The sequence below is a fragment of the Cantharellus anzutake genome (genome assembly GCF_015039405.1).
Source record: "Cantharellus anzutake strain C23 chromosome Unknown EI90scaffold_24, whole genome shotgun sequence".
Taxonomy (NCBI): Eukaryota; Fungi; Basidiomycota; class Agaricomycetes; order Cantharellales; family Hydnaceae; genus Cantharellus; species Cantharellus anzutake.
Genome location: NW_024066974.1, coordinates 594,746 through 607,720, shown reverse-complemented (window position 1 = coordinate 607,720; position 12,975 = coordinate 594,746). Strand labels below are relative to the sequence as shown.

General features: G+C 48.6%; 6 protein-coding genes across 6 annotated transcripts; 2 read left to right on the top strand and 4 right to left on the bottom strand.

The window, feature by feature from the left end:
* Positions 1–35: 35 nt before the first annotated feature.
* Positions 36–1,481, bottom strand: EI90DRAFT_2921062 (uncharacterized protein; the record flags this gene model as incomplete). The annotated part of the gene is made up of 3 exons (XM_039054766.1): positions 36–881; positions 937–1,269; positions 1,323–1,481. The coding sequence occupies 3 exons, from the start codon at positions 1,479–1,481 to the stop codon at positions 36–38; spliced, it is 1,338 nt and encodes a 445-aa protein (XP_038915912.1).
* A 507-nt stretch (positions 1,482–1,988) lies between these two features.
* Positions 1,989–3,561, top strand: EI90DRAFT_2972716 (uncharacterized protein; the record flags this gene model as incomplete). The annotated part of the gene is made up of 4 exons (XM_039055759.1): positions 1,989–2,154; positions 2,207–2,497; positions 2,551–2,760; positions 2,816–3,561. 4 exons carry the CDS (start codon positions 1,992–1,994, stop codon positions 3,559–3,561), a joined length of 1,410 nt encoding a protein of 469 aa, XP_038915911.1.
* Positions 3,562–3,603: 42 nt separating this feature from the next.
* On the bottom strand, positions 3,604–6,978 carry EI90DRAFT_3145665 (glycosyltransferase family 2 protein; the record flags this gene model as incomplete). The annotated part of the gene is made up of 21 exons (XM_039065323.1): positions 3,604–3,654; positions 3,712–3,840; positions 3,898–3,924; positions 3,979–4,219; positions 4,275–4,307; positions 4,363–4,659; positions 4,883–5,023; positions 5,076–5,200; positions 5,305–5,437; positions 5,490–5,536; positions 5,587–5,619; positions 5,676–5,701; positions 5,754–5,842; positions 5,892–6,105; positions 6,156–6,212; positions 6,263–6,297; positions 6,353–6,427; positions 6,462–6,565; positions 6,618–6,729; positions 6,778–6,858; positions 6,905–6,978. The coding sequence occupies 21 exons, from the start codon at positions 6,976–6,978 to the stop codon at positions 3,604–3,606; spliced, it is 2,124 nt and encodes a 707-aa protein (XP_038915910.1).
* A 1,165-nt stretch (positions 6,979–8,143) lies between these two features.
* EI90DRAFT_3016528 (acyl-CoA N-acyltransferase) lies at positions 8,144–9,420 on the top strand (the record flags this gene model as incomplete). The annotated part of the gene is made up of 2 exons (XM_039057003.1): positions 8,144–8,982; positions 9,036–9,420. The coding sequence occupies 2 exons, from the start codon at positions 8,144–8,146 to the stop codon at positions 9,418–9,420; spliced, it is 1,224 nt and encodes a 407-aa protein (XP_038915909.1).
* A 694-nt stretch (positions 9,421–10,114) lies between these two features.
* EI90DRAFT_3123824 (uncharacterized protein) lies at positions 10,115–10,660 on the bottom strand (the record flags this gene model as incomplete). Its single annotated transcript, XM_039063648.1, has 1 exon — positions 10,115–10,660. One exon carries the CDS (start codon positions 10,658–10,660, stop codon positions 10,115–10,117), a length of 546 nt encoding a protein of 181 aa, XP_038915908.1.
* Positions 10,661–11,438: 778 nt separating this feature from the next.
* On the bottom strand, positions 11,439–12,135 carry EI90DRAFT_3058508 (uncharacterized protein). Its single transcript, XM_039060368.1, has one exon. The coding sequence runs from the start codon at positions 11,797–11,799 to the stop codon at positions 11,584–11,586; it is 216 nt and encodes a 71-aa protein (XP_038915907.1). The 5' UTR covers positions 11,800–12,135; the 3' UTR covers positions 11,439–11,583.
* Between the last annotated feature and the right edge of the window lie 840 nt (positions 12,136–12,975).

Sequence of the window (12,975 nt, the reverse complement as noted above, 5' to 3'; positions counted from 1 at the left end):
TAGATGTGAGATGAGATACATCTAGGCTAAATAACTTATGTCTCGGTCAATTCATGCTTGTCTATCAATGCCTTCAGATCGGGTGACAACCGATATTTGGCCTCCAGTAATTCTGCCATTGCCAACTTCCATCTTGAGTCGTGCGCTCTTAGGGTACGTCGGATGATAGAATCGTAGACTTTGGCTGTAGGTTTGAACCCAGCCCCTTTCATCTCCTCTAAATAGAAGAACGCGTCTTCATATGTGGGTTGTGTGAGGCACAGAATGATATAGCGCTCGTACGTTCCTGTATCTGGTTTGATGTTATCGTCCCTTGCCTCTGTCATAATGCGGTCACCGAGGCTTCGATGCGATAGCAGAATGCAACCTGATAGAAGTGTGTTGATGGTGTCAACATTAGGCTTGACGGAAAAGTCGGAAGCAGCCTTGTAAATCCCCATTGCGCGCTGCATGTCTTCGAGAGCTACGGCAGCGGCGATCACCACATTCAGTCCTAGCACATTGACCTTACTTTCGGGGTCGTTTGCCATTTCCTCGAGGTATCCATATGCTCGATCCACAGACTCGACATCTTTACTTACTGCACGGAAAAGGGAATGCATCGTTCTTGATGTTGAGACGAGAGTGTCAGGGTCGTACTTATGAACAGCTTCGAAGGCGTGTTTGATTTCGCCTGCGGCGACCAATGAATCAACCATTGCGGCGACGTGGTGCTCCTGCACGGGTACCTCGATGCCTTGAAGGTGTGTAATGACGTCTCTCGCTAATTGGGGGAGACCATGTCGAGCAGCAGTGTTGAGGACATTATTCATCGTGCCCTCATCTGGGAGGAAACGCCCTTCGACCACTGCGCGTTCCCAAGCAATCTGAACTCCTTCGATCTGATCCACAGCACGGCGGTGAGAATGATTGTCCTTCGTAGGAACTTGTACTTACGTAGAACATATCGGCAGAAGCAATCAGGACTTTCATCCATGTCCGCCCTTCCAACTTCCTTGTAGATTGCTTCTCAAACAAAAGAGCAACATCTAACGCAAGCTTCGGCATCTTCGCTTTCGATGCAGCGGAGACAATGATGTCCGCGGTTTCAATCTTCGGTACGATGCCTTGATTCTGCATCTCCTCCAAGACTCGCAGGCACATAGGGATATTGAGGAAGTTAGCATGATGAGAAATTATGTGATGGTAAGAAACAGCGTCAAGGGTGATCCCTAACGAATGCATGGTTTGTAAGACGGGATGGATCCCTTCAGGTACGTTTTCAGCGCACTGAGAATATGCATCAGTACTTGAAGGAACAACATCAGAAAATAAGGGTTTACACTGAGCATCGAATCGAGACAACTCTTATCTGGGTTGATCCCTACAGCTTCCATGTCGCCCAGTAGCGCCCAAGCCTCGTCATAATATCCACCTTTAGCGAATAGTTGGAGAATAAGGGAATATGTTTCGGTGTCGGGATGGATTTCGTATTCAATCATTTCATAAATTATAGCGCGGACCATAGTTATCATGTCTTTCTCTGCGGCACCTCTGATCCTCGCGTTCCAAACTTTAACATCGCGAGGAGGCGGGGTCCGGGATGGTGCGAAGCTCTGTCCATTCTTTCTTGAAAGGTCAGACGAGGGCCAGCCCCCTTCATTGTATCTCTCCCTATCAACGCTATTCTGCTCATTAGGGTAGCTAGGTATGCCAATGGTTTGACGGTGTGCAACTTCGTAGGCGTGACTTCGAAGAGAAGAGGACGCTAGCACAAAACCACTTAATTGCTTGGCCCAATGATACCGCTATGCTACAAATACCTCGAACTGAGATGACTGATCGCTGGGGCAGGCGCGTCCGGGGGCCGATAGACGTCCATCGCGAAAAATACATGTGTGGATGAATAACGTGACTCATATTCACACGATATGATTTTAATTCGGCCAAGTCCGCTATGAGTCATAAGATCGAATCCCGTTCGCGAACCGGATTGCCCGCACTCGCTGACCATGGCAGACACTACCCAGGCCATGTTGTCGTTCCCAGTGATCCTTAGGAACCCGGGCTTGATGAGCCGCCTTGCTCCCCAGCAAGAGGATAGTCATGAGCAGTCCAAGGAAATCGATAAACGTCAAACTGACAAACGAGATAAGGAAGGGAAACGACGCATTCGTCGGAGAGAGAATGGCAAGTCCCTAATATCTTTCACGGGGATATATTCAAGTAAACTGTTTGTCCCGTGAATCCGTAAAAGCTTGTTTTTCATCAAATCCTCACATTGTTCCCCCCACGCCTCTGGATTATTTCGTGACCCGTCAACCTCCCGCTAGAGAATTTCCCAGGCCGTTGTCTCGATATCTCGAGAGAAATGTCTATATTCCTTCCGCTATACCTGCCATCCCCAAGGCTGCTTCTTCCAATGCCCGTCACTTTGCGTTTGGATTGAAAGGAGTCAGGAAGTCACTAAGACGAGGAGGGCCTTACGCAGAACACTTGGTGAGGCAAGTCGAAGATGGTATATACTCGTACCATTTTGGTCTTTCTTCGTAGTTGATATTGGTCTGCCAGAGATTTGTACGTGGCTCGAGAAAGGAACTTTAGTGATATTCTCTGAGTCTGGGGGTTTCATACATGACGGTCCGAAGGGTTTGGACCCAGATGGACCTATACGAGAAGTGAATAGAACGCCCTCTGAGCTCGTATGGGATATAAATAGTGACGCTTTTGCTCGCTATGTTGTCCATTGTGTCTGTCGTTGGCATTCTGTTGTTTCGTTTAGTACGTTTCATTACCACCAGGCGTATTTGGTCTTTTGACACAACAATCAACATAGGTAAATCCTCCGGAATTAATGGATCGACTCGCCTTACTCATATTCTGAGGCCTTACGTCACACGACGGAATCCACTGGGCAGCTCGACGATCGATACCCCTCCAGCAACAGAGCTTGATTCTGCATCATCGGTGGCTCTTGATTCCCAGGACTCGGACTTTTCGGCACATGGTGCTGGCGAGACACTCTCGGACATTGATAGTCTCAACGAAGTTTCTGAACACCCGTCGTCAGGTGTCCCCGACTCAAGCGAACAAACTTCCATCGAGGAGTCGCTTGACGAAACATCATTTGTTGCTATCGAGCCAACTGACTCAGAAATTCCACGACACTCTCTATCACTATGTGAACCTATTGGGATTCATGCAGGGTTAAGTGAGCTTTCTCTCGAGGAGGGTCATTCGTTTAGCACTCGTCGGCCACCCATCCGCCTCTCCCATCCAACTCTTTCAAGTCTGAGATTGTCAAGGGGACGTACCATTCGATCCAATTCATCCCCCTCTCGGTCACCGTCAGTTAGGAAGTGTCGCCCTTGTTATAGTCCGAGATGGCTGGACCGACTCGCGTCCCATTGCTTCCAGGCGCGACCAAGAAGAAACCAGAGTCATTTTGGGCGTATGTATATTCTTGAACTTGTATGTAATTTCATCTCTTTGCAGTTGTGCAGGTGTTACTTTTGTACTGTGATGTTCGGCGGTATTATAACATTATCATCGTGCTGTACATGTGCAAACAGTGGTCCATGAGATATCCTTAACAGTAATGAAATGTCGGAACACGAGGGTGCATTATCCCGTGAACAACATAGTTACGAGATACACCGTAGATCCAAAAAAACGCTGCTCCATGGAATGAGTTGAACACTAGGCTCAAAAGTCGGCGAGATTCTGACTTACTATTGCGCTAGAAATTGCAACGAAAATAAGGACGCAAGTCATATATGCGCGTGTTCGCTGGCCGCTAGGATCATCAGAGAAGGTGGCTGTTGCATTCCCTACCCCCAAGATGCTGACGACAAGAAGGGCCTGTTACGGGAATTGGGTCAATGACACGGCTCGAACGTAGTGGAACAAGTGGCACACATTCGATAAAACCCAAAAAAGCAATACCTGTAGATGGAATGTGTCATAAAGACCGTGTTTATAAACAGCAAGTGCACTCACATTGGTCCTGATGTTGGCATAGTAATCCTTTGCTTCCTGCATCTGGGCAGCATGAACGTCCAAGGGGGGCGGGTCTTTCGGTTTACGGGTCTTAAGGTTCTCTAGCGCTTCAACGTATAGAGCATCAACATCCTTCTCTTCTGTTGACGGTAGTTCTACTTCCACAACGTTTTGAGTCCCACGTATTTTTGACTTCACGACACCAAGGTCGTCCTCGGATCTGACCTGTTCCTTAGTACCCCTAGAATCAAACTCCGTTATCAATCGTTCGTGTTAAGGGAGGTACTACGCTTTACCATGAAATATCGTCCAGATTGGAGAATGCAAAACTGTTCGGGATGGCGATATCAACCATGTGTGCCATCGTAAATCGACTTCACTTACGTGTTTAGAATGATGATATACGTAGGGGACAGAAGCATGTAAGGGATAGCGGATGTTAGCAAGTGTGCAGGATCCAGTGCTAGCATGGAGGCTCCACACCACAACCCAAAGGTACAAAGAATCGATAAGACTAGCTTGGAATAAGGACCAGTCTTGCCTGAGTGTGCCACTTGGATAGCGCAGAAGATGGCACAAACAATCATATATGCGCTAACGGCAGCAAAGGAAATCGCCGCGCCTTTGTACTTCCACTGGCTAGCCTTTGGTTTGTTCCCATGGCAAATAGAAAACAAGCCGCTATCATTCCTCCAAAAAGGTACTGAGACAAGGATTAGCAAAGGGTCACTTCAAAGCGAGAAGACGCACCTGAACGACGGCGTTGGCATACTTTGCCCAGTGCATGTTGAAAGACATGTCTTCAAGTGACGATGTGATAATCACCTGTCACAATATGTGGCGCAGCGGAGATTTGAGGAGTCTGAAGACTCACGAAGAAGAGATAGAAGTTGCCAGTGCAAACCAAGAGAAACACAAATTGAGGAAATTATAACCGGTTTCGATCATGAGAGCTGTTTTCCGCGCGACGCTATGATCCGACCGTAAGATTTGAGGAAAGTGGGCGAGGGCGTACACCGAGGCAAATAGCGATCCATTGAGCCATCTAAGAGGGCTTCAGGAAACGAAAATAAGGGAGACACAAACAAGGAACCCACCGTCGTCGTTGACTAATAAACTCGGTAAGAGAGTGGGGGACGTCTGTTTCGCCGACAGCGGATTTGACATAGCGGAGAATCCAATCATGACCATGTTTAGCCACAAGTTCGAAGCATAGAATCCGCTAGGATCGACGATTTAGTGGAAGTCAATGAAGAGATAAAACCATGTGGGCTCACGTCTTCGGCGAGGTCTGTGCACACAACATCGGTGAGTAAACGAGGAGACATGAAGTCCACGACAACACATACACATGTTGCTCGAGAATATTCCCTGTTGGTGGCCAAATCCTGCGACCTCCCCTCTGAAGTATGATGCTAGCGGCCCACGCTCAGTGTTGTCATTCTGGAGCGCAATATAACTGACGGGCCCGAGGGTCAGCACGATAATTCGATTGCGCACGAGAAACTGACCGATAGGCACTGAAGGCTCCTGGCAGCACGGTAATATACCCTAGAGTCTGTTATTCAAAAGTGAGGAGGCATAGAGACTCTACGAGAATAAACACACCGATTCAAGAGGCTTGTCAAGAATGTTGCTCATCTGATGACAATGCGTGCGTTAGGTCATTTGTGCCGGATCAATTAGTTTGCTCACACCTTGTATTCAAAATTTTGCGCAGCGACTTATGAGGCCATCAGATTTCTGGGAACAAGTCCATCAAGATGGGTACCAACCAAGTGGATTGAGTAATTCTCTCCATTGAGGCCCCTTATAAACAGCTACCTCCCCACAAGCTCCGCCGACGTTGGAATTCAGGTCAAATCTAGAGACAAATGAGTCAAACCAGTTTTACAGCAATCGCTGCCTCGCACGTTTTCCACAGATGATATATGCTCTTCGAGGCAGGTCGCGTTCCAACATCGATTAGTACACAGACTTTGGGCTGCAGAAGCTTTGCAAATGCATTGAAGAACCAGCGGTGAGAGTTGATTTTTTTCTGGTTCTTCTCCTTCATGCAGAAAACTATCTGGGTGGGTGTCATTAATTGGAACTGTATCGACGCGTCCAGAGCCATAGTTGCCGTGTCTGAGAAGACAATGAGTGTGGGAATATAACAATTGAGGGAAAGGACTGACATTCGAAGAGGTGTGCAGTCACTTGTTCGCCCAAAATAGTGTTGCTCATATGCCGACCTTGGGCATACGTCAGACGAGTCGCCAAAACCAGAATCACGATTACAAACCAGGTTGATACACCCCTAATATGGCTAAACAGTCTCTGAAGTCGGGCAACTCATCAAACAAGGTCCAATTCGCAACAGATATTCGCTTACAAAACCCGAGGATGAATGTGTCTACGGCCATCAGCTACAATGACAACCACAACTTTCTTCCAAGCATCTTTACCCCTAATGACTGGACCTTAGACGGTATATGACGCACAAAAAGGCTCCGCAGTTACCATGTACGACTTGATTTCCGGCGCAGAGCTCTCGTATATTGCACATCACTCCGTACAACGTTCGACATAACAGAACCTCATCCTCCTACATGCAATCAGTACCTCGATTCAGATAAGTGAACGGGCTTAGTACTCACATTATACATTGTGATGCAAATAGCTATTTCCGTTTCACGTCCAGAAATGTTTTGGCGAAGAAAATAATTATTGGTGGAAAAATCATCTGGGTCACAGGTGACCCCAGTGTACCTGAAGCAATGATTCAGAACCAAGATTGCATCGCCGCGTAGGACGAACCTGCAATAAAGGGACTCCTCTCTCCCCCTTTCTGGAATAATCAGCTTGTTCGGAACCTCAAGGTCGATCATGAGATGCCCACTAGAGGCATTTAAGAATCAGCTTCAGGGTGGAATAAGGCACCTACTGGGTGAGTGGTATCATTTTCTTGACGTCCCGGTTCCGCCGTTGTTGTCGGCGAGGTGGTACGCCAAAATGCATTGTCGAAGATTCCACGGTAAGCGGCTTTCCCGGCGAAGAAGTGCCCAGTGCAGGACCTCGGAATGACGGATATAGCTGAGTCGTCGATTTCAAATCCCTCATGGGCTGTCGGGATGGTGTCGTGATTGTAGTTTGATGATGAGGCGTCGACCTCGGCGTGGATGACTGCGAACCGGTCTGCTCATTTGCAAGACGCGTATGGTACGTGTTGGGTGTGCCATCTGGTGCATATTGTTCGGGGTCTTGGTTGAAAGTCTTGGAGGGCGAGACTAGGTAGCGGACCGCAGTATTTGATAACATTGTCCCAGGTGGAGTAACAGGATGACGGATGCGCGCACTCCATGGTCCATTTCGCGTTGTTGCGCCATCCCAGTGCGAGGATCCAGTCTCAGTTGTCGCCACGCTGGACTGAAGGTCCGTCGAGCCGGTGTAATTGTACTCCTGGGTTTTACTTAGTTTATAACTAGGACTCAGGTACCATTGTCCTTCTCTACTGCAGTAGAGGCCGTACTCGCAGAGTGATAAGAATTCCGGCTCTGCTGAGAGGAGTGGTACTGTCCCATCCCCCGAGGGTCACGGGGCTGACGCAAATGCGGAGAGTTTCTCTGAGCCAGACGCGAAACAGCCAAGTCTAGTTCAGACATCCCTTCCGGTAGGTGGAGCGACGTTACACGCTCGGGGGTCCCATCTAGATTGTCATGGTCCTGAGTAACAATCAGAGCTCAATGGCACTTCTGTTGAGAACGAAAGACGCGATGGACATCACTCACAGCCGTTCCCCCCGCAGAAACGCGTCTATAGTTTCCATAGCTGTAAGACATACACCCTAACACGAGATGATTCCGCGTAACAACGCGTTCAGACCGACAGAAAGAACACTGGCCCAGACCCTTGTTGATAGTTGTTTGGTCCGCAGTAAGCCGAGGCGCTTCAGAACGAGTCACTGACAACCTGGTTTCATGGTCTCTCAGCCCCAGCCTCACGATGATACGCCAGCTCAAGTCACCCCTGCTGGTCAATGGGATCTCGAAACTATTGTAGCAGGCTGCAAATTATGGGTTAATAGGCATGCTGAGGGCACGTAGAAGAACGACAAGCTGAGATACTGAGCTTGCGTGACAAGCCCCAAAGCATCTACGCTCCTGCGCCTGTTGATCCTGCAGACATGAAGGAATTCTATTGCCACTATGTCGGGTATAATAAACGTCTAGACGATTGGATTCCTGGGTCATGGGTCATATTGTCGAAGGACCTTGAGTGGCCCAAACCCAAAGCTCCTCCAGCTCCACCGAGTAAGAAGGAGACAGCTGCTCAGAAAACTAAAGTCGGGGCTCGGAAGACAACGAAGAAAACAAAGTCAACCCCATCCACCCGAGGCTCAGCTACCCCAGTACCCATCTCTACGCCACAGAAACGTATGGCGAGTACCGTTGAGCCTGACGAGAGCCAAGGGATGGAACCATTTGAGACGTTGGATCTTCAGGAGACACAGGATACTACTTTTGGGGATCTGGACGCTTTTGGAGAAGATGAAGATGCTGAAGGAGAGAACGAGCCATTGGAAGGAGAGAGCCTAATGGACATCGATGTGGACGGCTCGACTTACTTACCTGATCCACAGAAGGCGCCTCCGGTGCAGAGCAAGGAGCAAGAGATCGAAAAGCTCCGTACATCGGGTTCCATGACTCAGAATGTGCACGAAATTGCTCGAGTAAAGAACCTGAATAAGCTTCAAATCGGGAAGCATCTTGTCGAAGCCTGGTACTTTAGCCCTTACCCCGCTGAGTTCGCCCATCTCCCCATCCTCTATATTTGCGAACTTTGCCTCTCCTATTTCCCTTCCCCTGTAATGTTCGGTCGTCACAGAAAAAAATGCAAGATGCTTCATCCTCCTGGAAATGAGATATATCGGCACGAAGACATTTCCTTTTTTGAGATCGATGGGAAAAAGCAATTGCAGTGGTGCCGTAACCTGAGTCTACTATCGAAGTGCTTCCTAGATCAGTGCGTCGCTTTTCCGATCTTAACGACGATATCTCAAAGTTACTCTTCCGCAGTAAGACGTTACACTACGATGTACAGCCATTCATGTTCTACATTATGTGCCTGCGAGACTCATCGGGCTGCCACACGGTCGGATACTTCTCAAAAGAGAAAGAGAGTGCCGAAGGATACAACCTAGCCTGTATCTTGACCCTCCCACAACATCAGCGGCATGGCTTTGGTCGCCTCCTGATCGAATTTTCCTATGAACTCAGCAAGCGCGAGGGGAAAACGGGTAGTCCTGAGAAGCCTCTCAGTGATTTGGGGTTAATCAGTTACCGAGCCTTTTGGGCAGAGAAGATAATGGAATACCTGCTAGAGCATGAGCCTACAGATGTTTCCCTCGACGAAATCGCACATAAAACATCAATAACTCAAGCCGATATACACTATACGTAAGTATATCCGTGTATTCCTGTCGTCATCCATTGCAATACTCACAACGCTACGGCGTTCCCCTCTGATCGCATTAGCCTGCTATCAATGCAGATGATTAAAAGTCAACGGAATACTCACATACTCTGTCTAACTGATGCTGCGAAAGAGGCCTTCGAGAAAACGCAGCGTAAAGTCAAACGTCGTATTGATCCCAACGCTCTCCAATGGAAGCCCCCATACTTCACCCGAGATCAATTACGTTCTTGGGCATATTAATTCCTGTGTACACTATTTATCTGTTTATTCACCTCCCCGTATTTGGCTTCCCAATGGCATATCACCGTAAGGGGCATCTCCTGGGCAGCTGCCTTCTCTTGAACCCTGAGCCTGGTACGATCAGCTGTATAGAAGGGAACTGATGGGGTGGCAGCATTTCATTGTGTATTGCAATACCACAAACTGCAGACAGGAGACAAACATGGCACTACCAGCAACGACCGCAGGAGCTCAACATCGGTCCGATAATCCTGATGACGTCCATGATAACTATCGTCCTCGGGACCGAAATGGCTGCGCGGACTCAAAGCGACCGCGATTCAGCCTAACCCAGGCCATGCCGAGCTCCCCCTCCGCACGCGTCCCAAGAAGTAAATTCAATCGCCAAGATTTCACACCAAGATAGAGCCATGAGAAGCATTGGCACTCGATAGCGATCTCACTCCTCCAAACGAGTGGCAGACGTCATGAGAAAAGAAGAACCTAATGTGGACGTGGGATTCGAGTTCTTGCTCTCACGGTGAGAGGTTGGTGTCGTGGGCCGGGTCGGTGCAGGACTGAACAGTCCAACCCCGCTCAATTCCTCGTTTGCAGCGTAGGGAGTGCACGACGGTCTGCTATTAGGTTTGCTCAAATATTTCGTCGCGCCTCTGCCACCGCCGCCACTGCTATCTTTGCTGGCACTATTTCCACCATCACCGGAACCTGGGCCGTCGGTAGTTTCTTCGGCGACCTGCTCTAATTGGATAGCAGGGTTGGCGTGGCGCCTCTCGATAGTAGGGTCCTCTGATTTCTTGAACGGTAGGGCTTCTTTCTTACTGGCAAGGATGCCACTTTTTGATTCTCCAAATTTTACATGCGGATGGTGTTCGAATGCTTGCAGTGTGCGTGCGATCACATAAGCAACAATGTCCTGTCCATGAGATTGAAAGGTCATGTAGCCATTTTCTGATTTAAGGAGAAAGACACATATAATGACGAGCATGATACACACCAAAATCCCAAGTATGATAAGGGGGGAGATGATAATGTATGAAAGTACCCGAAATCCCTGCAGCACACCACAAGCATGTGAAATGTTAATCGGGGAATGTCAGAGAGTAAAACTGCAATATCCGACATACGAAGGCAGTGCGCTCGACAAGAAGAGAATACTGAACGGCGGAAAAAAGTAGTAGCGCTTGGTGAACCGATCCCAACATCGCGCGCAGACTCTCGCTGATGAAGACTCCAAGGTCCCAGAGTGATAATGGATACGTGACAGGAGGAGGGTCTCAATAACAATTGATCCTAAAGCTGGTAAGATAAGACTGCCTAAGGTCACGTTTGTTCGGCAAACGGCATCTTCCACTTCCAGCCACCTCTTCGGGATTCTCACGAGCTTACACAGTCAGCTAACTGGATAAGTGGATTCTAATAGAGGCTGGTAACCTGCCTAGATAAGTGGTACACTCAGTGCATATGTTGGATCACAAGTAAACCTTAAAAAATTGCCGTGACAATCGGACTAAGAATCTCCGTTGACTTTTGCATTACAATCACGGCAAGATTCGTCACTCAACCAAGCACCGTGTGTCTCCGCCATATTATGATTACGTTAGGGTGCAAAAAAAATATTCATAACCAGCCTATCGGGTCCTGGGTTGCCTGAAGTGGGAGAGTCTCTTCCAGTGCGCAGTTGTGGCTGGGCCCAATCTTTCGAGAAAGAGCACCGCGAATTTCACGAGGGGTAAGGGGAATAACATGGGCTGGCGGCTACCGCAACCTTGGGAACTTCGACAGGGTCAAGAAGGTGACGACAGTCTGAATGTAAACAGACGCCTGAAAGTTGTGACCGAGACCGGCACCCTCAGCTGACTCTACTAATCGTTCAGGATGGGTTGACTGATATGTGGGGTACAATTCTCTTCAAGCACAACGATGGAATGGCAACATGTCCCAGGAACAAATCGTCAGCACCCCAGCATTCTGGCCGAAACAAAAATGATGAGCCTTCTCGCAACCACACCATAGCCGCAAAGAGGCCGGGGCCGTCGGAGAAACGGACTGAACGCCGCACAGTAGCATGAGAGGACAAGCACGGTGCCAAATTCCTCTGGCCCCAATGAAAGGCATGCTGGACATGGGCGCGGCTGGAAGGTGCTGGTCGAGGTGCTGGGGGATAGGCGTCAAGGCGGAGCGATGGAGAATTCAACTAGTGTTCATCTCCCAGAAAAGCAACAAATAAGGCAGTCCACAAACATGCACTTTCGTCATTAAGCACCCGGCCGGTAATAGTGTAGGCGGAAGAACGATATGCATACAGGAGCAAAGATCGGAGACAGAAACATACATGGAAGCAATACCGGTCCCTAAAAGGCTCTGAGGACCCATACGGAGAAATCTTCGGGTCGGTCAGGGAGTAGACGAGTATCCCATATCTGGAATCGTCGCCGGTTAAGATTTTCTGGTCGAAGCCACACTACATCGTATAACTCCAACTGAACCATGACCAAAACGGTCCCCGGGTCGCCTCTAGATCCGTGCATTGTACCAGTGTGCATGATATATGTAGTCATAAATACTTGGATGGAGTCCATCGACCGGCAATATGTAACACGCAAGCGAAAAATAGAGTTGTTGGTTTAAACTCCGTGCTTTCAACTCCTCACTTTCTGTGGAAAGTTACCTATGGAGGGCCCAATTTGGGCACTTCCATTGCATAACAAGGCCAATGTGATCCGATTGAGTACGGAACCAGGGGAGACAGAGATGAACTGCCTAGATATGAACGCGAACTAGCCAATATCGCGGAGCCTAAACCATGTGGAGGCAAGATCGATAATGCTAATATTGAAGAATTGATCGTGGTGCTCCGATATAATGAATTTCTCGCTGAGGAACGGGGAACAAGGACTACCACAACAGAAGGCGTGCATCGCTGCCCACAGAGGAAGGATTGGCAAAAAAGCTGCTTAGAATCAATGTTACTTCTGCGTTTGTATAAAGTGATTCAGCGATGTCCAGTGTGCCGAATCGCCGTTCGTAAGATTGAGTAACCATGTAAGCGACCGCTTGGAAATCACAACTGATGATCGCTTCATTGCTTCCGGCAATAATTTTCCAGTGCATTTGGCACCTCCAGCATCCACTAAACAATCTTTTTCATGATTGTCGTGGAGTTGTAGTCGCGCGGAACACGTGTGACGGTGATTTGTCACGTCACCCAGTGACCGTGCACAGCCTCGTAAAATTCAGCGAAGCCAGAAGTTGGTTGCTGCTTTCTGTTCCACTTAGTCTCGGGCAGTAAACACTTTACGG